Here is a 24,154-nt window from a genome sequence, read left to right as displayed (position 1 = left end):
GCTACACGTATCGAATGAGACCACGCCTGCCCGGGGCTCATGGAATATGGCGCGCAGGTTCCCAATTCTGCGGCTGGAACCCAGTAAACCACATAGCGCAGCGAGAGCGACCCACCAGGTAAGACCTTCTGTCAGGTAACCGCACGTCGTGCCCAATCGCAGCGGCCGATTAGAAGATCACGCCCCTCTACGTCATTTCCGTGCGCCGACGGGTGGGCCGATGCGAAAGTTACCGCAGGGGTCACTGGGGAGTGTAGTCCTCGAGGCAGAGGCGTTGCCAGAGAGGGTCACAGCCGGGCCAGCAGCTTCACCCTGGAGCCCCTGCGTGTTTTATGAACGTGATTTTAAGAAAAAAAAAAAAAGGTCATCGAGGTGCCACATTCTCGGCCATTCTGCAAGTGCCCGGAGCGTACGAGGCCAGGGCGCTGTTGTGGCGCTGAGCATCTTGGGAAATGTGGTCCCTGCGCCGTCCGAGGAGTGTGGGTAGTGTGGTCCTGGCGCCCGGCTGGAAGAGGTTCCCCAGCTGGTGGCTCGAGTGACCCCTTGTTGTTTGGTGGCGCTGGTGAATGAGGCCCCCGTGGGATCCTTGCTGCAACCGTGCCCTCTTCTGCGCGGAAAGGAAAGTCTGGAAAGGTTGGTCAGTGGGCTGAGCCCGGGCTCGGTGCTGATGGCGCCGGGGAGGGGGTGGTGGTGGTGGGACGTGCTGGCGTGGCTCAGGCCAGGCTCCCCCGGATTTCTTCTTTTTGGGGTGTGGGCGCGCATCTCCGACGAGATGAGCCGAGCTCAGCCGTGAAACTGGGCTGGTGTATAGGTGCCGGGCTTGGGCCTTAAGTCCTGGAGGTCTTATGGCTGGAGACAGGCTCGGCCTTGGCCGAAATGGCAGCATTAGGAGAGGGTCGTTCATGCACTCGCGTTTGAGGGTCCGTAGTGGGGTGGGGTACAGTAGTGGGGTGGGGACCGTCCCTGGGACCTTGGGGTTTTGGTTGGTTGGGAGCTGGTCCCGCTTTGCTGGGGCGGGGTGCGGAGCAGGCTGGCTTGGCCAAACACGCCCGGTTTGAACCGGTGTGGGGTGCAGTGTTGGTGCAATCTTAGGGTTCAAGTTCGTCGCCCATGGCTGCAGGCCTTGGAGGAGGTGGTTGAGCTGGGGCTTCCTCCAGCGAAAAAGAATAAAAGCAAAACAAAGAACTGTGTAAGTTTTTAAAGTTCCAAAGGACTGTGTTTGAGTACAAGAGTCACGAGATCCCATGTCCCTGGTGTGACCAAGCTTTGGAGTTTATCAGTTCTAGTTCAGATTTTTTATTACTGTGGATACGTTTCACACAGCCGGAAGCAGACTCTGTAGAGCCATCACCAGATGGGACAGTTAGCAGCATGTGACCAGCTACGATTCATCTCCCAGAGAGAACCCTGCAGCCCACAGAGGTCTGCTGTCACCCCTGCTGTGTGAGAGCGTGGGGTCCCCGGCTCGATCTTCTCCAGGCTGTGTCACTTTGGTAAAGAAGCTGACTTTCCTGGGCTGTAAAATCCACTTCATTGGGTTATTGTAAGGAGAGAAGAAGGTAGATCTCATCCAGTGCCTGGAGCAGTCTCCGCTGTATTCTCAGTGCGTCTCCTTATTCATGCGGGCACGGGGAGGACCACCTCCTGGGCCTGTCGGCCAGGCTGTGTTCTCAGCCTCCACCCAGCTCCATTCCCAGGCAGCTGCCCACGGCTTTCCTCTAAGGCTGGTCCATTCTGATGCCTTTAAGGAAAAGGAGGCACTGCTTTGCTGCAGCTTGCGGATTACCAGTGACTTTCCGGAACTTTTTAAATTCTTGTCCTACCTCCCCGAGGCCTCTCCCTGCTTGCTGTGGGCAGGGAGGACGTGTGGGCTCCTGAGAACCCAGCTGCAGGTGGGTACCAGTTATCTTTTGCATTCTGAACCATGGGTGTGTTTGCTTTGCCCAAGGGTGACACCTGTGTCCTGTAATGGCCCCTCTGAGAATCAGTGACCAAGCTGCTTCATACACACACACCACGCCCCCCGCCCACCTCCCACCCCTACCCAAAGGGGGACGTTTTTCCCAGAAAATATTCTCAGACCTCACTCGTTACACCCCCATCCTTGCTTTTGCATTCCTTGTCTCAGGTGCTGTGGAGTGGACACCCCTCTGTTCTTCACTTCCAGTGCCCTCACTCTTTACTCTTCAAATCCAGTTACATTGGTCCACTTGCAGATGCTTCAGCAGGGGCTTTTTGTTTTAAGGTTTCTATGATTTCATTGTTATAGCATCAAAATTAAGAACCCATTAATACCCAGTTCATATTTAGTTTCCCCGATTGTCTAAAAATAGCTTTTTTTTTTTTTAAAGATTTATTTATTTATTTGAAAGAGTCACAGAGAGAGGTAGAGACAGAGAGAGAGGTCTTCCATCCACTGGTTCACTCCCTAGATGGCTGAAATGGCCAGAGCTGAGCCTATATGAAGCCAGGAGCCAGGAGCTTCTTCTGGGTTTCCCACGTGGGTGTAGGCACCCAGGGACTTGGCCATCCTCTGCTGCTCTTCCAGGCCATAGCAGAGAGCTGGATCAGAAGAGGAGCAGCCAGGATTAGAACTGGCACCCATATGGGATGCCGATGCTTCAGGCCAGGGCCTTAACCCGCTGTGCCACAGTGCTGGCCCCAATAGGTTTTTTTTTTTTTTTTAAACCCCGTCCAAACAGCCCTGGTAGGAGATAGGAGAGGGAGAAGTATCTGGAATTCAGCATCATGGTTTCCCTCGACTCTCCCTCTGTCTTCTGCGTCTTTTGACCTTGCTGATCTGTGTTAACAGCTGTAACTTCCACTTCATCCAAGCTGGACCACTGAGTTTTCCTTGTCTCGTTGATCTTTCCACACTTACTTTCCCTTTGTGCATTTGATTGGCTGTTGGATCCTTCATTCCACCTGTGCATCCTCCTTGCTCCCATCTCCTTGCCTTTGTCTGTATTCCTTTACTCCCTCAGCTTCCCGATTTTCCCTCACCTTCTCGCCCTGGGTCTTTATTACAGTTTAGAGCTAACTTCTTTAAAGAATTTCCTGTGTTTGCTGTCTTCATTTCTGCCCTTCTGTCCAATAAAGGCCAAATTCAGTTCTACTCACCAAAAAAAAATTTTTTTAAAGATTTTACTTATTTATTTATTTGAGAGGTAGAGTTACAGAGAGAGCGAGAGACAGAGAGAAAGGTCTTCTGTCTGCTTGTTTACTCCCTAAGTGGCTGCAATGGCCTGAGCTGGGTGGATCTGAAGCCCAAGAGCCAGGAGCTTCTTTTGGGTCTTCTGTATGTGGGTGAGTGCAGGGCCTAAGCATTTGGGTCATCTTCTACTGCTTTCCCAGGCCATAAGCAGAGAGCTGGATGGGAAGAGAAGCAGCTGGAACATGAACCAGCACCCATATGGGATACCGGCGCCACAGGTGGAGGCTTAGCCTGCTATGTCACAGTGCTGGCCCCTTGTCAAGATCACCATTGTTCTCCCAGTGGCTGCATGTCATAGTCATTTCTCAGCAATATTTTACATCCTTGCTTCCTTTTTTTTTTTTTTTTTCATTTCCTTTTTCTTAAAGTATCTTCCTCCCAGTTGCTCTTGGCTTCCAGATTTCCCTAGTTTTCTCCTCTCTGTAGGCTACTCTTCCTGTGTCTACTTTGGGGGCTCCTCTTCCCCCCAAACCTGCACTATGGAAGGCTCCAGTTCAGTTCCAAGACTTTGTGTCTTCTCCAGTCGCTCTCTCTCCTGGGTAGTCCTGTCTACTTGTGACTTTGAATGTCAGCTCTCTGAGGTTTAGCCAAGACCCCAACTTCAACTTCACATTGCAGACCTCTGCTGTCTGTGTCACATTTCCACTTGGCTATGTCGGGGGTATCCCATACCTAATGTGTCCACCAATACACTCTGATCTCTAATACGAGAAACATGAAAGCAGTAGGTAGTAATACTTCTCTATTACTGTAGAGAACTGTTTCAAGTTTAGCTCTAAAAGACAACAGATTGCTCAGGCTCAAAACTTTGAAGTCATCCTCAGTCTCTTCCCTGCTGTTACCACCATCCCTGATAAGCAAATCTGGACTCTCACAGTCTCAGCTCCTGCTGCTTCCATCATGGTCCAGGCCACCTTCCCTCCTGGGTGGTCATAGACTTTGAATGGTCTCTTGCTTCTTCCCATGTCATCCTAATGTATATCAATACAGCAACCAGGGTAATACTTTAAAATGTAAAGAAAATCATGTTATGCATTTGCTCAAAACCCTCCAGTGACTTTTCATACTGCCCAATGTCAAAACTAGTATCCTACCGAGCTAGGTGTGGTCTCCCACATGCACAGTTAGACCTCAGCTGCACCACTCTGTCTCAGTCGTGCCACACTGGTTGCAATGAACTGTCTGACCCTTGTGCATCAGGGCCTTTGCACTGGCTCTTCTGTTGCTGGAGATGTCTGTCTTCCTCCCCTCGCCTTTCATGTCAGTGAGGGCAGGTGTTTTTGTCCTTGTTCATTTCTGTATCCCCAGTGTTCAAAATAGTACCTATCGCACAGCTGGAACTTAATAAATATTTTCTGAACAAAGAAGCTTGTGTGTGGAGAGCTCATTCTGGGAGCGATGGGTTAGGCTGGCTGTTGGAGGCCACCCGACAAACCACACGGAGACACGCAGCACTGTCAATTCATCACCACGTTTATTGCCTCATCGCGTTCCAAGCCAAAGTAGGGGGCCCGGCGATGAGGGACTGGAGGCAGTCTCCCTAAGGAAACCCTTCAGTCTCCAGCAGCGAGCACCAAGAAACACAAGGATATATACCCCAGGCCCCATACAGATAACATTCATTGTGTGTAATCATGCATAGCACAGGAACAGAGCAAGTTTACAAAGTAGCAATGATCAGGGTACAAGCTCTGCAGATAGAGCAAAGAACATCATAAACCTTCATCAGAAGTCACATCCTGCCTGCAGGAATATGGGACGAAAAGTCTTGGAAACAGGATTAGATAAGGGACAGCCTCAGCCTGCTGCATCTCATGTCGGGCCAGGGCCACTGGCCCCGACATCTGACCGTGAAGTGGGCACATGGTCTGCAGAGTCCCTGCCAGGAAGCTTTGGCCATTATCAGTTCCACACTGATGTTGGGGTGCGGAGGGACTGGGAGAGTCTAGAGGTGGAATCAGTGGGCCTGGGGAACTGATTAGATATGGCCGGTAGGGAAGTAGTCATGGTGACTTGGTGACCCCATGGATGGTAGGGAAGGTGCTTCTGTCATTAAGAAAGCCAGAGAGGAAAGCATAGCATATGAAACAGTTCTGATCCCCGGCTTCTGCACAACAAACCACCCTAAAACCAAGTGGCTTAGAAGATTAACCATGTTACCATTTCTCACAGTTCTTTGAGTTTACCCACATCAGCCGAGTGTTCTTTTGCCCTCTGTGAATTATAGAGCTCAGCCTGGCTGCACTAAGTTGGGTTGAAACATGCAAGAAAGTTCCTTCATATATTTGAGAGTTCCCCTCTCTGCACTGGCTGTCACAGGATGGACACAATCCCTTCTCTTGCCTTGGTGGTATCTAGCAGAGTCCAGCTCCAGCTCTGGAGTTGGGACTCACTCTATCTGCAGTCTGCCTCTGTATCACTCTTTGCTCAACTCGTGAGTCAGTCATTCCGTTAGTTAATTCTACATTGGAAACAATTCTGTAGCATTGGGCAGAATCCACATCCCTTTGTTTAGCTTCAAGAATTCTGCTAGCTGAGAGTGACATCGCGATAACAGAAGAGGAAGAACCACAGTAATTGTCCTGGCAGAGTCTGTCAGAGGCACCTGTTTTGGAACTGGAGTTTAGCTACAGGTTTGCAGCATCCAGAAGAAGATGTGGAAGAGAAATCACAGCTGACTTATGCACTGAGAGCAGCCATGGCTGCCTATCCCTGTCCTCCTAGCCTCACAGCAGCCAGGCGTGCAAATGGCCCTGCACCATGGTGTGTGGGAGCCGAAGTAGGCAACACATACTGAGGCTCTATGTTTTACTCCAAATATCTAGGATCTGTGTTTTGATTGCTTTTCCTGACCACAGCAGTGGTCCACTCACTGTTGTTGCAGACCCCATGGCCTGAAGCAGCTTCCAGGGATTGAAAGAGCCAGAGCCTGTCCCCTGCCACCCATTCTTTTTCCAATTTCTTTCCCTCAAAAGCTACTGCATAAAAGAGAATTTAGAAAGTCACTACACATACCCATAGAAAGATAGAGGTTCGGAATACACCTGAGAAGACCTTAAGTTTACACCTCAGGTATGGTGCCACTCTCCATCAATTAAAATAAAGAAATAAAACAGAACAACAACAACAAACTCCCAGCAAACCTTGGGAAGGGGAAGAATCTGACTTCCAGTATTACCATGTCCAATTGTTAGCAAAAATATCACAAGGCATAAAAAGAAACAGGAAAATATGACCCATTCAATGGGAAAAACTCATAGAAAACATCCCTGAGGAAGTTTAGGTGGTGGACTTACTAGAGAGAGACTTTGAAACATTTTTTTTTAAAGATTTATTTGTTTTATTCAAAAGGCAGAGTTATAGAGAGAGAGAGAGGAAGAGAAAAAGAGAGATCAGTGTTTCATCTGCCGGTTTACTCTCCAGATGGCTGCAACAGCCAGAGCTGGGCCAGACAGAAGCCAGGAGCTTCTTCAGGTCTCCCATGTGGGCACAGGGGTCCAAGCACTTGGACCATCTTCCGCTGCTTTCCTAGGCACATTAGCAGGGAGCTGGATGGGGAGCAGCCGGAAATTGAACTGGTGCCCATATGGCTTAACCCACTACGCCACAGTGCCAGCCCCTAAAACACCTGTCTTAAAGATGCAAAAGGAAGATGTGAAAAGAACAAAATGGAAATATCAGTAAAGAGATAAAACACCTGAAAAGAAATCAAAAAAAGAATTCTGGAGCTGAAATACACAGTAACTGAAATGAAGATTTCATTAAAGGAATTCAGAAGCAGATTTGAGCAAATAGGAGGATCAACAAATCTGAAGACAGGACAGTTGAAATTCTCAAGAATCATGGAGAAAAAGATTGAACAGAACTTAAGGGACCTATGGTACACCACCAAGTGGAGCAGCATACACACTGCAGGATTCCCAGAAGAGAAGGAGAAAGGGACAGGGAGATTATTTGAAAAGCTTATGGCCCCAGACTTCCTAGATGTGATGAGAGACTTGAAAGTAAACATCCAGTAAGTGCAGAGAATACCCTGAGACAGATTATACTCAAAGCATCAAAAGCCAAAGGCAGCATACAATTTAGAAAGCAACAAGAGAAAATCAACTTAGGATATACAAAGGATCCTCAATAAATTTACCAGCAGATTTCTCAGAGGTCAGAAGTAAGTGGGTTGAAATAATCAAAGTGCTAAAGAAGAAGAAAAAACAAAGAAACAAAAAAAAGAGGTGGGTATTTGGCCTAGTGATCAAGAAGCCACTTGGAGGCCCACATCCTGTGTTGGAGTGCCCGTGTTCAAGTCCTGGCTCTGCTCTTAATTCCAGTTTCCTGCTAATGCACACACTGGGAGGTAGCAGGTGATAGTTCAGATAGTTGAGTCCCTGCCACCTATGTGGGAGACTTGGTTGAGTTCTTGGCTCCTGGCTTCAGCCTGGTCCAGCCCCAGCTGTTGCATGCATTTGGTGAGTGAACCAGCAGATGGGAAATTGGTATCTCTCTCTCTCTCTCCACCTCTTAAAAACATAAAAATATTTTTAAAATTCAAGCAAGAATCCTCTATTTGGCAAAACTTCCCCTTCAATACTGAGAGCAAAATGAAGACATTCTCAGATAATCAAAAGCTGATGGAAATCATTACAACTATACGCGCTGTGCAGAAATACTAAGATTCTTCAGTTGAAATGAAAGGACACTAGACAGTTACTTAAAGCCATATAAAGAAATAAGGTTCTCTGGTAAATGAAAATATGAAGATGAACTACTCTTATTGAGACTTTGGTTGTTAACTTGACTTTTTGTTTTGTACTTCACTTAGGAGACTGTTATAAAAATAGTCTTTTCTCTTTTATTTATTTATTTATTTTTTTACCACATACTGCATAAAGATGTAATGCTGTGACATTAGTAACTCAATAGAGACAGAAGTGAGCTGTTCAGGAACAGAGTTTTTGTATGTTATTGAAGTTAAGCTGGTAATAAGTTCAAATTAGAGTAAATAGAAATAGAGGAATTGAACAACACAAAACAATTTAGCTGTAGCAGACATATTAGAATGTTAATATAGACATATTAGAATGCCAAATGCAGTCTCCATGGTAAGCAGAAAGAGAATTGTTGTAGATTATATAGAAAAGGAAATGAGAAGGGAATTCAAAAGTTGCACTAGGAAAATTAACTAAAAGCAAATGACAGTAATATGAGAAATGAATGACAAAAAATCTACAAGGGGGCTGATGGTGTGGCGCAGCAGGTTAAAGCCTCAGTCTGCATCCCATAGGGGCACCGATTCAAGTTCCAGTTGCTCCATTTCCTATCCAGCTCCCTGCTAATGCCTGGGAAAGCAGCAGAGGATGGGCCAAGTGCTTGGATGCCTACACCCACGTAGGAGACCCAAAGAAGCTCCTGGCTTCTGGCCTCTGCCTGGTCCAGCCCTGGTTGTTGCGACCATTTGTGGAGTGAAGCAGCAAATGGAAGAGTTCTCTGTCTCTCTTTGTTTCTACCTCTCTGTAACTCTGCCTTTCAAATAAAATAAAAATAAATCTTTAAAAAAAAAAAAAGCTTCAAGGCATAGAAAACAAAACAAAAATGGTAGAAATTTTCTTGTCAGGCCGGCGCTGCGGCTCAATAGACTAATCCTCTGCCTGTGGCGCCGGCACACCAGGTTCTAGTCCTGGTTGGGGCGCCGGATTCTGTCCCGGTTGCCCCTCTTCCAGGCCAGCTCTCTGCTGTGGCCAGGGAGTGCAGTGGAGGATGGCCCAGGTCCTTGGGCCCTGTACCCCACGGGAGACCAGGAGAAGCACCTGGCTCCTGCCTTCGGATCAGCGCGGTACGCTGGCCGCGGCAGCCATTAGAAGGTGAACCAACTGCAAAAGGAATACCTTTCTCTCTGTCTGTCTGTCTCTCTCTCTCTGTCCACTCTGCCTTAAAAAAAAAAAAAAGTGTGGAGGGCAATGGATTAGGGGGGAGGAACTGTACTAATATCAAGAAGTATCAACTTAAAAGGGATGCAAGAGAAACGGAAGAAATTAAATATATATATTTATTTATTTAAAGATTTTATTTGAAAGAGTTAGGCAGAGAGAGAGAGAGAGAGGTCTTCCATCTGCAGGTTCACTCCCCAAATGACGGCAGTGGCCAGAGCTGGGCCAATCTGAAGCCAGCAGCCTGGGGCTTCTTCTGGCTCTCCGATGTGGGTGTACACTATTGCCTTCCCAGGCACATTAGCAGGGAGCTGGATCAGAAGTGGAGCAGCCAGGACTTGAACTAGAGCCTATGTGGGATGCCAGTGCTACAGGTTGTGACCTTACCTGGTATGCCACAGTGCTGGCCCTGAAGAAATTACACATTGATAAAAGATTCAATACAGCAAAATATATAAAGTTATATACACACACCTAATATCAGATCAACAAAACATATGAAGCAAAATGAATAGAACTGAAGGGAGAGAGAGTTCTACAATATTACTTGGAGATTTCAGTACCCTACTCTCCATAATATATAGAATGACAAAACAGGAGATAAATAGAGGACTTGAACACAATAAACCAACTAGATCTAACAGACATATACAGAACATGCTGCTCAACAAAGAATATACATTCTTCTCAAGTGCACATGGGACATTTTCCAGGGTGGATTGTATGTTAGGCCACAAATCAAGTATCATTTTTTTTTTCAAGATACATAAAATATCTTCTACCCCAAGATGAACTTAGAAACTAGTAATAGAAGGAAAATTGAAAATCACAGATATGTGGAAATTAACATACTCTCAATCAATGGATAAAGAAGGAATCTCAAGAGAAATTAGAAAATGCTTGGAGATAAATGAAAACAGCATACCAAAAATTAGGGGATACAGGCAAAGTGCTAAGATGGAGTTTTTTTTTTTAAAAAAGATTTACTTATTTACTTGAAAGTTGGAGTTACACAGAGAGAGAAGGAAAGGCAGAGGCAGAGAGAGAGAGAGAGAGGTCTTCCATCCGCTGGTTCACTCCCCAATTGGCCGCAACGGCCGGAGCTGTGCCAATCTGAAACCAGGAGCTTCTTCTGGGTCTTCCACATGAGGGCAGGGGCCCAAGCACTTGGGCCATCTTCTATGGCTTTCCCAGGCCACAGCAGAGAGCTGGATGGGAAGTGGAACACCTGGGTCTCGAACTGGCGCCCATATGGGATGCCAGCGCTTCAAGCCAGGGAATTAACCTGCTGTGCCACAGCACTGGCCCCAAATATTAAGTGTTAAAATGAACATATAGATAGGATTAAGTGTTAAAATGATCATAAAAATAGGATCAAGTGCCTGGTAATAATATTAGATAGAGTTATAAAGGAGAGAATGTTCTAATATGGGAAGTAGTCCACACAGCACACTCATAGAATGATAATCACTTTAAGTAGCACTCTGATCTCAGAATCAGCCCTTAAGGCATCCTGATCTGCCTGAAAAACCCATGAGAGCATTTCAGGCATGAAAAGCTAAGACACTGTAGCAAAAATGTTCTATATGAAGGATCTCTGTGAGTGAGACCCCAGTGGAAAGAAATGGCCATTGAAGAAGGATGCACTTTTCTCCAAAGGGAGGAGAGAACTTCGACTTTGCTTTGTCCAAATATTGACGGAGTTTGTGGACTCAAAAGGCTTCCATAGCCTAGGCAGTGCATGTCAAGAGCCTCAGGTGGTCACTGATGACATATGTAAAAGTGTTAACTGTTAAATTAACAATAGGAGTCACTGTGCAGTCTCCATGCAAGACCTCTGTTCTCAGTTAGTTGTATTGAGAGTTAACTGTAAAACTAGTTCTCACTTGTGTGTGTGTGTGTGTGTGCAAAATGTTGAAATCTTTGCTTAATATAGAGTTGATCTTCTGTGTATAAAGTTAATTGAAAATGATTCTTAATGGTGAATGAGACTGGCAAGGGGAGAGGGAGGAGGAGGAGGAATGAGAGTATGGGTGGGTATGGTGGGAAGAATAACTATATTCCTAAATTTGTGCTTACGAAATTTTTATTCCTTAAATAAAAAACTTCTTTGGAGGGAAAAATATCATCAAGTAGAATAAAATACTTGGGGCCAGCGCTGCGGCTCAATTGGCTAATCCTCCGCCTTGCGGCACCGGCACACCGGGTTCTAGTCCCGGTTGGGGTGCCGGATTCTGTCCCGGTTGCCCCTCTTCCAGGCCAGCTCTCTGCTGTGGCCAGGGAGTGCAGTGGTGGATGGCCCAAGTGCTTGGGCCTTGCACCCCATGGGAGACCAGGAGAAGCACCTGGCTCCTGCCTTCGGATCAGCGCGGTGCGCTGGCAGCAGCGCGCCAGCTGCAGCGGCCATTGGAGGGTGAACCAACAGCAAAGGAAGACCTTTCTCTCTCACTGTCCACTCTGTCAAAAAAAGAAAGAAAGAATAAAATACTTGGGAATTAACCAAGGTGATTAAAGATTTGTCCATTGAAAACTATAAAACATTTCCGAAGGAAATTAAAGAAGATATAAGTAAGTGGAAAGATAGCAAATATTTATGGATTTGAAAACTTAAAAATGTTAAAATGGCAGTAGTACCCAAACTGTCCAGTGTTATCTTTGTCAAAATCTCTATGATCTTTTTTTGTTTGTGGAAGTAGAAAAATTGATCCTGAAGTTTATGTAGAATCTGAAGGGACTCTGAATACTCAAAACAATCATGAAAAAGAACAAAGTTAGAGGACTTAACCATTTCTGATTTCAGAATATCCTTGCAAAACAACAGTAATCCAAACTGTGGTGTTGACAAAAAAATACTTAACAGACCAATGGAATAGAATAGAAAACACAGAAATAAACCCCTGTATATATGGTGTAATGATTTTTAAAAAGATTTATTTACTTATTTGAAAGAATTACACAGAGAGAGAGGGAGGGAGAGGAAGAGAGTGAGAGGGAGACGCAGAGGCAGAGAGAGAGAGAGAGGTCTTCCATCTGCTGGTTCACCCCCACAATTGGCCACCTCAGCCGGAGCTGCACCGATCTAAGCCAGGAGCTTCTTCAGGTCTCCCACGTGGGTGCAGGGGCCCAAGGACTTGGGCCATCTTCCACTGCTTTCCCAGGCCATAGCAGGGAGCTGGATCGGAAGTGGAGCAGCCAGGACTCAAACTGGTGCCCACATGGGATGCCAGCACTGCAGGCGGTAGTTTTACCCGCTACACCACAGCACCGGCCTGGTCTAATGATTTTTTTTTTTTTTTTTGACAGGCAGAGTGGACAGTGAGAGAGAGACAGAGAGAAAGGTCTTCCTTTTGCCGTTGGTTCACCCTCCAATGGCCGCCGCGGTAGCGCGCTGCGGCCGGCGCACCGCGCTGTTCCAATGGCAGGAGCCAGGTGCTTATCCTGGTCTCCCATGGGGTGCAGAGCCCAAGCACTTGGGCCATCCTCCACTGCACTCCCTGGCCACAGCAGAGAGCTGGCCTGGAAGAGGGGTAACCGGGACAGGATCGGTGCCCCGACCGGGACTAGAACCCGGTGTGCCGGCGCCACAAGGCAGAGGATTAGCCTGTTGAGCCACGGTGCCGGCCATGGTCTAATGATTTTTAACAAGAGTTTAAGACCATTCTTTGCAGAAACTGTATATTTAACAAACGTTATTGAGAAACCCACATATCTATATGCAGAAGAATGTAGTTGAACCCTTACCTAGAACCAGATACAAAAATTAGCTGGAAATTAATCAAACACTTAAATGTAAAGATGAAAATTACAAAACTCTTAGAAGCAAACACAGAGAAACATCTTTTTTTTTTTTTTTTTAAGAGTTACACAGAAAGAGAAGGAGAGGCAGAGAGAGAGAGGTGTCTTCCATCTGCTGGTTCACTCTCCAGATGGCCGCAACGGCTGAAGCTGTACCAATCCAAAGCCAGGAACTTCCTCCGGGTCTCCCACATGGGTGCAGGGGCCACAGGACTTGGGCCATCTTTTACTGCTTTCCCAGGCCATAGCAGAGAGCTGGATCAGAAGAGGAGCAGCCAGGACTAGAACCAGTGCCCATATGGGATGCACGTGCTTCAGGCCAGGGCTTTAACCTGCTGTGCCACAGCGCCGGCCCCGGGAAACATCTTTACAACATAACTTGATGATACTTTCTTGAAATGACACCAAAGCACAGGAAACAATAACAGCAGAATAGAGAAATTGGATTTCATCAAAATGTATAACTTTTATTTATCAAAGGCAGAAAATATAGTTGGAAATGTATATCTGCTAAGGAATTAACATCCAGAATATATACAGAACATCTACAATTGAATAACAGGGGAAAAAAAAGTTAAAAACTGAAGAAACATTTAAATGTGTCATCTTTTTCTAAAAGACAGACAAATGGCCAGTAAGCACATGAAAAGATGCTCAGCAATGTTAATATGAGGAAAGTGTGAATGAGGTACCACTGTACTTACATCCAGTAGTATGGCTGTTAACAAAAGAACAGGAAGCAATTGTTGATGAGAATGTGGAAATGTGCTGCTGGTGGGAATGCAAACTGGTTCTACTGCAGTGGAAAACAGTATGGTGGTTCTTGAAAATCTTGAATATAGAATTATCATTTGACTCAGTAGTTACACTTCAGGGTATATACCCTAAAGAATTAAAAGCAGAGAAACAACTATTTGTACGCCAATGTGCATAGAAGAATTGTTCACAATAACCAGAAGCTAGAAGCAAACCAAATACCCATGGGAAGATAAATAAATAAACAAAATGTATGGACAGTGGAAAATTTGAACTTAAGAAGAAAGGACATGGATGCATCTTGAAGACATTATGCTCCTTGCAATAAGCTAGACAGCAAAGGATTTAGTTTAGTTATATAGGATAGCCAAATTTATAGAGAAAAACAGTCATTACCAAGTGTGAGGGGAGTAGAGAATGGGAAGGTAGTGTGTAATGGTTACAGAGTTTGAGATGATGAAAAAGTCTTGGAGCATGAAAATAGTAATTTTTTGTCCTGTATATTTTGCCATAGTAAAAATTTAAGAACTTTACGACCTGCTTCCCTTGACCTGTCTGTATTATACCAGTAGAAGCGCCTTTGATCCCTCCTCTGTGGTCCTCCTGCCACATTTCCACTTCCTCTGCTCGTAATTCCCTAAGTCCTTTCCCCAAATGTCTGATCTGGAAAATACCTGGCACTTCTTCTCTTAACCTTCCCATTCCTCAAAACCAAGTTCCCAGGCCCTATCTTGGGAAATCTTTCCTAATATGTTTGTCTCAGTGTGGCCTTCATTTTGAAATAATGCTAAGGGAGATTAGGGGGGAAAAATACAACAAAACTGGGCAAGATGATGAGTGGGGAATGTTTAGGGCAAGTGGGCAGGAAGTCTTCTGTTCTGTTTCACAGTTGAGGGAACAGACAGCAGTTGGCAGCAGAGGTGGGCCTCGAATGCAGGCACTATGATTCACATACTTCATCTCTCCCTGCTTGAGTCTGTCAGTCCGAGAAGGCTGAGGGGCTGTGCAGTTTACAGGGAGCACCAAGTTGTATTGTCTTTACCGTTGTTGGATTGTATGAACTTCAGTCACTCATACACATCAACACTAATATGGCTGGCTAGGCTATTTGATCTTTTAAATTCTTAAACTCAGTGGCCGCTGTGCTTTTAATTTTTATGTTGTTTGGCTTGTCTGTCTGCCTAGATTTGAAGTTCCTGATTTTTTAATTTTTGCATTTATACCCCAAACAGCCCACCTAGGACTTTGAGCATATGGGTTCACAAATGCTGCTGGCTGGATAGAAGCAGGTTTGAAGGTCTTGGAACACATGGCACCAGGGTCACGGTCAAAGGCAAAGTCTAGATGTATCACCTGCTTCCCCAGGCAGCCTTCTGGTCGCCTTCTCTCCCAGGGCTGTGTTTTGTGTTGCAGGCACACATGGCTTTCAAAGATGTGGCTGTGGATTTCACCCAAGAGGAGTGGAGCCTGCTGAGTCCTGCTCAGAGGACTCTGTACAGAGAGGTGATGCTGGAGAACTACAGCAACCTGGTCTCCCTGGGTGAGCCTGGGCTCTTACCTTTCACATGCTTACTGCTGGGAATTGTAGGTCATGCGTGAAGCAGCCATTTTGGTTTCTGAGTTGGCTTTAAAAAAATTTATTTATTTATTTATTTATAAGACTGAGTCACACACACACACAGATTTTCCATGTGCTGTTTCACTCCCCAAATGACTGCAGTATCTGGGGCTGGGCCAGGCTGAAACCAGGAACCTGGAACATCATCCAGGGAGCTGGACTGGAAGTGGAATAGCCAGGACTCAAACAAGCACTCTGACATGAGATGCTGGTGTCTCAAATGGTGGCTTGACCTACTGCAACCTAACACTGACCCCCTGACTTGGCTTTTTTGCTGGACTCAAAAGCAAAGACATTTTGTTCTGTTTCCCCAGGGAAGGTCTGATTTTATAGAGTTGACAGTGGGAGGTGTATGTGTGCATGTCTCTGTCGGAGTGGGGTGGGGGTTACTCTCCATTTTATGCCTTTTTCCCCTAGACTGCAGCTTTCTGCCTTAGTTCACTTGCTGACTGCTTTTAAAGGAGACGAGTGTTCACTCACCTGGCCTGCTGGAGAAGCAGTTGGCATTCACCCAAGTTCGCCTTCCCTACTCAGCCCTTCCATTGCTCAGAGCCCACTCCTCTCTGGTCCTGGTACCGCCCAGTTTGGCTCTGAACTCTTGACTGGATCCTTGAGCTCATGCCCTGCAGTCACCTTATTTCTTTTTCTGTGAGCAGGAATTCCGTTTTCTAAACCAAAACTCATCACTCAGCTGGAACAAGGGAAAGAGACCTGGAGAGAGGACAGAAGATGTCCACTGGCCACCTGTCCAGGTGAGCAGAACACTCTCCTAAGAATGAAAATCTTGAGGATTGAAAATAGATATGTGTGGTAAGGTAAAAATAAAGCTTTGATGTCTAAGTAGAGCTTACCAAAGACAAAAATAAATTATTTTTCATATGGAGGAGAGAGATTATGTACCAAGTCATAGTTCCCCTTTAATTGCCACTTTTCTTATCAGGTTTCAGCTTTCTCTTTCTTGATAATGAAATACAATTGTACCTGTGGTTAGCCATGCATATTATACAGCGCTGATGGACAGTGAAGTTTTACTTTTCAGTCTCTGAAATAATAAATTTAATATAAGATTGATTGCTTTAGTTTAGACAAGAATACAGTAAAGTTCCTGCATGAAGGCTATATTGTTTTGCTTTTTGTGTTTTTATTAGGAATTTTTTTTTTATTTTTAAATTTTTTATTTATTTGAGAGGCAGAAAGATGGAGGGAGAGAGAAGTCTCCCTCTTTCAGTTTGCTCCCTAAATGTCTGCCACATGAGTTTTAGGGCTGTTGGTGTGAGTTCATGTTACTGAAGCAACAACGTATATATTAAATAAAGCACTTTTAAATGAAAAAATATCCAAGACAGGGTTGTACAGGGCTGGGCCAGGAGCCAGAAATTCAACCCAGGTCTCCCATGTGGGTGTCAGGGACTCAGGTACTTGAGCCATTATTGTGCCTCCCGGAGTGTACATTGGCAGAAAGCTGGTATCAGGAGCAGCGCTGAGACTTGCAGCTCAGGCACTCTGAAATGAGACGCCGATGCCTCAAGTGATACCTTAATCTTTAGGTCAAAGTCCACTCAAGGACAATTTTTAAACAAAAATACTAATTCTGATAATGATTTTCTTACAGAAATCTTGGAAACTAAAAAGCAATATAATCAGTGTTGAAAGTAAAAATTGCCTGAAAAATATGTTATTTCTGGAATTTATTTTGAGTAAAGTAAGTATAGAATCACAGTTTCCAGCACTGTCTATAAATTATAAGATATTAATTGGACACATCTCTACATTTTCCTAATCTAACATTTTTGAATACAATATTAGCTTATTGGATCTTTAAAAATCAGTATATCAGTCTTGAAGTTTAATTAAAATTTTTTTGGGAAAGAGAACCATGATTTATATCACCGTTATGTAATGTTATATTTATTACCATGACAAAATCAAGGAGAAGGCATTTGTCTGATTTCTAAGTTTTACTGTATTTTAAAGTTTTCATTCTCACCTCTGTAGTTAGATGCCAGCTAATAAAGTTCTTTGTATAGTTTATCAGCTCTAAATGCCTCTCATTCTTAGAGCGTAACCTAATATCCGAGGCTGCAACTTAACTCACGGCTTAACTGTTTTCTGTTGAGCTAGAACTCGAGCTGCAACAGGCAAGATTTCCTTCAGAAACCAGGGTGTTATCATCAATGGAAATTTGATTTTGGTTTTAACTTGGATATTCTTGAGTTTTCAAGTGTTAAATCTGTATTGGTGCTCATTTATCTCTGTAAACCTCTCAGGATGGGAATACCTGAAGACTGAAAGCGCTTTACTGGGGTAGGCCTTGTGGTACAATGGACTCCTGCCTCCCATATGCTTATTTTTAAATTTTTATGTTTAAGACTTTATTTATTTGAACGGCAGTTACAGAGAGAGAAAGAGAGGGAAAGACACAGATATAGAGATCTTCTTTCTGCTGGTTTACTCCCCAGTTGGCCACAATGGCCAGGGCTGGGCCAGGCCAAAGCCAGGAGTCAGGAGCCTGGAACTCATTCCAGGCCCCCAACATGGGTGCAGGGGCCCAAATACTTGGGCCATCTTCCACTGCTTTCCCAGGCATATTAGCAGGGAGCTGGATAGGAAGAGGAGCAGCTGAGACTCAAACTGGTGCTTATATGGAATGCCAACATCAAAGGTAGCAGCTTAACCCACTGTGGCACACTATGCAGCCCATTTCTGAGTGCTGGTTTAATCCTGATTCCTGAGGTTCCAATCCAAATTCCTGCTAGTGCATCCTGGGAGGCAGCAGATGATAGTTCAAGTGCTTGAGTCCCTGCCACCCATGTGGGAGACCCAGATGGGAGTTCCAGGCTCCTGGCTTTGACCTGACTCAACTCTGGCTCTTGCAGGCATTTGGGGAATGAAGCAGTGAGTGGAAGATCTCTCTCTGCTTTCTATCACTCTTTCAAGTAGATGAAAAAATAGAAAAAGGTACATATTCAAAATACCAAATATTTCTGTTTTTCTTCTGTCACCCCATGTAGATGTAACTGTGTTCAAATGTCCTGGAAGGGGTGGCTGTAATTCTGAATTAGGTTTTTTATAAGTAAAACTGCCACTTTATATACAGGCACAGCTGTTAGGACTGTTCTAAGCATACATAATAATAGAAACCTTGGTTCCCATAAGGGTAAGTGGAATGATTACCTGTATCAAAATCACAGTGGCATGCTTACCCAGAACAGAATCAGTGCCTGCTGCTGGGAGACTTGCTTACCATGTCTCTGTGACCTAATATATATGCATTTAACCCAAGGCAAAACCCCAGCATTTGCTTCCCTTCTCAACATATTCAAGAGAAAGTAACAAGCAATAGATTAAACATAAAAATTCCAACAAACTACAGAGTTACCAAAAGCTCAAGGTAGTTGCTGGCCAGAAATGGAAATACAAAATCAGTTACTGTTCTTTGACCAAGTAAAGAGTGTTCAAGTAAATCCAGCAAGGTCATGTCCAGTTTCTGAAATTGTTTGAGCGCGGATTACCTTCCGCTACGTAGAGCCAGTTGTGAGGAAGCAGTCCATTCAGTGTTGTCATCTCCTGCACAGGAGGTGCCGTACGTTGAAAGTTTCTCCTTTACATGGATTTCTGAGGCAATCTTTATTTACACTAAGTATAGAAATTTTTTTTTAAAGGCAATGTATTTTTTTTTTTTTTTGACAGGCAGAATTAGTGAGAGGGAGAGACAGAGAGAAAGGTCTTCCTTTTCCGTTGGTTTGCCCCCCCAAATGGCTGCTACGGCCAGCGCACTGCACGGATCCGAAGCCAGGAGCCAGGTGCTTCCTCCTGGTCTCCCACACGGTGCAGGGCCCAAGCACCTGGGCCATCCTCCACCGCCTTCCCAGGCCACAGCAGAGAGCTAGACTGGAAGAGGAACAACCGGGACAGAATCTGGTGGCCCAATATGGACTAGAACCCCGGGTGCTGGCACCGCAGGTGGAGGATTAGCCAAGTGAGCCGTGGCCCCGGCCCTAAGTATAGAAATTAACAGGGCCCAGAAGGAGCATCTTTTGTCAGTGGGGGCCTAGACTGTGTGTCGTCCATTGCTGATAGCCTGGGGCCTTGTAGAAATCCTGGCACAGTGTAATCTAATAGATATTTGTCACTGAGTGCAAAGACTGCACACTTGGGTGTTTCACACACTCTTTCCCTCTATCCACTCCCCTGTACTGCTCCCTGCACTGGCTGTTCTCCTTCCTGTCTGAATGACTGCTCTTTTAGTCTGTGTCTCAAAGGGCAGGGATATAGGACATTGCCACATTGGTCCTAGGGCTAGGTATCTTTCTGTTGCAGAACAAATCCGTGTGGACCTGGCTTGCGTGTGTGAAGCTGTGCGTTAGAAGTAACTGTAGTGGTAATTTTGTAGAGACCATTGCATATGTGGCATATCGGTCCTAAGCCACACTTGAAACTCCCTGTATTGCTTTTATAGACTGAGGCATAGGTCTTTGAGTGGATCATCTGGTAGCAGATGTAAGACATAACGGTGGGATGGAAGGTAGGTCACGGTAGGGACACGTAAAGGGAGTCTTGGTTGGGAAGCACTGAAGTTTGGAGCATTTTGAAGAACAGGAAGTTGAGTCTCGCCATCAAACTAGGCCGAGTTGCTCAGGCTGCCCCTGAAGGCTCCGTTGTGACTCCAGACTTTTCTCTCTGCAGCGGGAACAAAACCAGAGCTCCACCTTGGTCCTCTCTGCCCTCCAGATTGCTCCACTCAGAAACTCCCCGTGCAGCACACACTGTGTAGTCCTCCCCCTTGGATCTTCACATGCTTGTGTGCAGAAAGCCACACTGAGCCAGGGGAACCGGACCCCGGGGAACAGGAGAAGCAGCAGCAGCAGGCTTCTGATGGAGGCTCCTGGAGCGACAGAGCAGGTCGGGAGAGAGATTGCCCCCGGCCTTTGTTGGGAAGGACACGGAAGAGGGCTCTGGGAGCACTCTCCAGGCCACTGCAAAGGCAGCCAGGCAGCTCCCCGAATGGCATCAGAACGGAGGAGACAGAGGCCAGCCCAGCTCAGACGGGAAACCCTGAGGACACAGCCAAATTGTTGAAGAGGATAGAAGTCTTAGGATTTGGAACGGTCAACTGCGGGGAGTGCGGGCTGGGCTTCAGCAAGCTGGCAAACCTGCTTAGTCACCAGAGGATACACTCAGGGGAGAAGCCGTACGTGTGCAGGGTGTGTGAGAAGGGCTTCAGTCTGAAAAAGAGCCTGGCCAGACACCAGAAGGCCCACTCAGGGGAGAAGCCCATTGTGTGCAGGGAGTGCGGGCGCGGCTTTAACCGGAAGTCAACACTCATCATACATGAGAGGACGCACTCTGGTGAGAAGCCTTATATGTGCACTGAGTGTGGGCGAGGCTTCAGTCAGAAGTCCAACCTCATCATCCACCAGAGGACACACTCAGGGGAGAAGCCGTACGTGTGCCGGGAGTGTGGCAAAGGCTTCAGCCAGAAGTCGGCTGTTGTCCGACACCAGAGGACGCACTTGGAGGAGAAGACCATTGTGTGCAGTGACTGCGGCCTGGGCTTCAGTGACAGGTCAAACCTCATCTCCCACCAGAGGACGCACTCGGGCGAGAAGCCCTACGCCTGCAAGGAGTGCGGCCGTTGCTTTAGGCAAAGGACAACCCTTGTCAACCACCAGAGGACACACTCAAAGGAGAAGCCCTATGTGTGTGGAGTGTGCGGGCACAGCTTTAGCCAGAATTCAACCCTCATCTCACACAGGAGGACGCACACAGGGGAGAAGCCGTACGTGTGCGGGGTGTGTGGGCGAGGCTTCAGCCTGAAGTCACACCTCAACAGACACCAGAACACACACTCAGGGGAGAAGCCCATCGTGTGTCAGGACTGTGGCCGAGGCTTCAGCCAGCAGTCCAACCTCATCCGACACCAGAGGACACACTCAGGGGAGAGGCCCATGGTGTGCCAGGAGTGTGGGCGAGGCTTCAGCCAGAAGTCCAACCTCCTCGCACACCAGAGGACACACTCAGGGGAGAAGCCGTACGTGTGCCGGGAGTGCGGGCGAGGCTTCAGTCACCAGGCGGGGCTCATCAGGCACAAGAGGAAACACTCGAGGGAGAAGCCTTACACGTGCAGGCAGTGCGGACTCGGCTTTGGCAATAAGTCAGCTTTAATCACGCATAAGCGAGCACACTCAGAAGAGAAGCCTTGTGGGGGCGGGGAGTGTGGCCAAAGCTTTACCCAGAAGTCACACCTCACCTCACATCAGCTGACACACAAGGGGGAGAAGCCTCACGTGTGCAAGACGTGCGGGCAAGGCTTTAGCCAGAAGTCTGACCTCAGCAGACAGCGGAAGATGAAGGCTGTCCACCACAAACCAGCAGACAGCGGAAGATGAAGGCTGTCCGCCACAAACCAGCACTCCACCCTGACTCTGAGGCCTATTCAGGGCAGCCTGCTGGTCCTCTGCACTCTCTTGGAAAGTGAAGATGGTGGTGAGGACCAGCTGTCAACGTGTTCACACTTCCGTGAGACATGAAATGGAATAGAAGATTGCATTCTGTAAGTGGTCAAAGGACATCTGACCTAGTTCACTTTCCACACACTGTCTTCTCCATGTTTTGTGGCCTTTTGTTATAATAAACTTTCCCCCTTTACAGATCTGTAACCTTGGCTGTGTATCTCTCTCACTTACCTGTAAAGATACGGAAGAAGGAGTGATACTGTCTAGTATTCCACAAGAATTCATTTCCTTGGAAGATGTAAGAATCGAGTCTTCATGTATTTATTGGAGAGTCCGGTCCTTTGTGTCGGGGAGAGAATCCAGGAGCTGTAATTCAGTGATTTCTTTTGAGGGAAGGGAACCTCCCAGAAAATATGGCTTCCTCTAGTCTAGTGTCGTCTGCAACTCCACTCTTCCTTGGCTTCTGTGACAGCTCCCTTTCTTGCTTCTCCTTCTAGCTCTGTTGTTGGCCTTTGCTAAATCATCCCCTAACTACTTTTATTGCTCTTCTTGGACTTGGGTGTCCGGGCCTCCTGCCTTGGGATCCTTACTAATACACTGTTCCCAGCACTCCAGTCCCAGAGCTTGGTCTGTCAGCTGTGACCAAGCAATCTATAGTCTCAGAGCCTTGGAGCTCAGTCATACCTGTGTAAGACCACTGAGTACATGATGGCCCTCACCCACCCACAGCAGTACAACCTCACTCACACTGCATTAACTGTAACAATCTTTTTTTTTTTTTTTTGACAGGCAGAGTGGACAGTGAGAGAGAGAGAGAGTGACAGAGAGAAAGGTCTTCCTTTGCCGTTGGTTCACCCTCCAATGGCCGCTGCGGTTGGCACGCTGCGGCCAGCGCACCATGCTGATCTGAAGGCAGGAGCCAGGTGCTTCTGGTCTCCCATGGGGTGCAGGGCCCAAGCACTTGGCCATCTTCCACTGCCTTCCCGGGCCATAGCAGAGAGCTGGCCTGGAAGAGGGGCAACCAGGACAGAATCCGGCTCCCCAACCGGGACTAGAACCCGGTGTGCCGGCGCCGCCAGGCGGAGGATTAGCCTGTTGAGCCACGGCGCCGGCCTACTGTAACAATCTTTAACCATGTGTCTTCCTCAGTCCTCTGATAATGAAGATCCCTGAAGCCCTGCTCCCAGATCAGCCCTACTGTATCAAGAGATTTGGACTGTAAGTCGTGCGTTCACCTCAGGACCCACCTCACACCAGCCATTCATTAACTGATCGAAGGTCCCCTACCCACAAACCTTAGTTCTCCCATCAGGCTAAATTGTTTAACCATATTTAAAGATTCCTAACCTTAATTCTCCATTGTGTTCCCATCCAGAGTGGTTTTGCTCAGAATAAGTGACCTTTAAGGTGTAACTATAAGACTTATTTTTAGCCGGCACCGCGGCTCAACAGGCTAATCCTCCACCTTGCAGCACCGGCACACCGGGTTCTAGTCCCGGTCGGGGCACCAGATTCTGTCCCGGTTGCCCCTCTTCCAGGCCAGCTCTCTGCTATGGCCCAGGAGTGCAGTGGAGGATGGCCCAAGTGCTTGGGCCCTGCACCCCATGGGAGACCAGGAGAAGCACCTGGCTCCTGCCATCGGATCAGTGTGGTGCGCCTGCCGCAGCGCAACGGCCGCGGCGGCCATTGGAGGGTGAACCAATGGCAAAGGAAGACCTTTCTCTCTGTCTCTCTCTCTCACTGTCCACTCTGCCTGTCAAAAAAAAAAAAAAAAAAAAAAAGACTTATTTTTAAGACTTCTGTAAGATTTAAGTATGAAGCTTCTAGACTATTTAAAATGGTTTCTGTGAATTTTCAGAATATTTTCCATAGCATCTTGACAACCATACCAGGGAAGCATTCATCTTGAAGATCTTTTGTGAATGTGATTTGTCTTAGGGAATGAACTTCAATAAGGAGTGTTGGAAACCCATAGCATTTGTAATAGAAGCAACAGCTTGGTCTAAAAAGAGAAGCCCCTACTTTTCATGGGTGGGAAGGCAGGCAAACATAGGCTATTTCTCATGAAAAAAGAAAAATAGTTCAGAGTGCAGACACAAAAACTGGAGAATCACTCCCGCTGGGGCAGTGCTGGGCTGGTAGCATGTTCTCAACTGAATTGCTGGATTTTAGAATTCCAGAGAGTTATAATGGAAGTGATAGGAGACTTGCTTCTACGCTTCAAACCTTGCTGCTCTGCTATGGAATTGATGGAGACGCTGTGGTCATGAGCCGCAGCTGAGCTAGCCCACAGTGAACATTAGCTCCAGTGGTGTGAGAGAGCCATTGTGGATGTCCTGTCCTGCCTTCAAAGACTGAAACTTCAGCCAACATCTTCAACTATGTGAGGGGCCTC

The 24,154-nt window shown here is 46.6% G+C and overlaps 1 protein-coding gene across 3 annotated transcripts; it reads left to right on the top strand.

The window, feature by feature from the left end:
• The first annotated feature begins 290 nt into the window (after positions 1 to 290).
• Positions 291 to 22,512, top strand: ZNF133 (zinc finger protein 133). 3 transcript variants are annotated; one of them, XM_062203812.1, is made up of 4 exons: positions 546 to 633; positions 15,100 to 15,226; positions 15,961 to 16,056; positions 19,991 to 22,512. In XM_062203812.1, exons 2-4 carry the CDS (start codon positions 15,106 to 15,108, stop codon positions 21,691 to 21,693), a joined length of 1,920 nt encoding a protein of 639 aa, XP_062059796.1. In that variant the 5' UTR covers positions 546 to 633; positions 15,100 to 15,105; the 3' UTR covers positions 21,694 to 22,512. The 3 variants fall into 3 exon arrangements, with proteins under 3 accessions (XP_062059797.1, XP_062059796.1, XP_062059795.1); XM_062203811.1 differs by lacking the exon at positions 546 to 633 and having other exon boundaries at positions 12,779 to 15,226; XM_062203813.1 differs by lacking the exons at positions 15,100 to 15,226; positions 15,961 to 16,056 and having other exon boundaries at positions 291 to 633.
• Positions 22,513 to 24,154: the final 1,642 nt, after the last annotated feature.

This window comes from Lepus europaeus, chromosome 10, assembly GCF_033115175.1.
Source record: "Lepus europaeus isolate LE1 chromosome 10, mLepTim1.pri, whole genome shotgun sequence".
In the NCBI taxonomy this organism is placed as follows: Eukaryota; Metazoa; Chordata; class Mammalia; order Lagomorpha; family Leporidae; genus Lepus; species Lepus europaeus.
Note: the sequence above shows the minus strand (reverse complement) of the source record. Positions and strands in the feature narration are given on the sequence as shown.

Excerpts from the sequence above, each read along its gene's own strand:
- ZNF133 (XM_062203811.1), top strand. The coding sequence starts at position 15,031 with ATGTATCACCTGCTTCCCCAGGCAGCCTTCTGGTCGCCTTCTCTCCCA. Across the intron at positions 15,227-15,960 it reads CAGCAACCTGGTCTCCCTGG|GAATTCCGTTTTCTAAACCA; the intron begins GTGAGCCTGGGC and ends TTCTGTGAGCAG. Across the intron at positions 16,057-19,990 it reads TCCACTGGCCACCTGTCCAG|CGGGAACAAAACCAGAGCTC; the intron begins GTGAGCAGAACA and ends TTCTCTCTGCAG.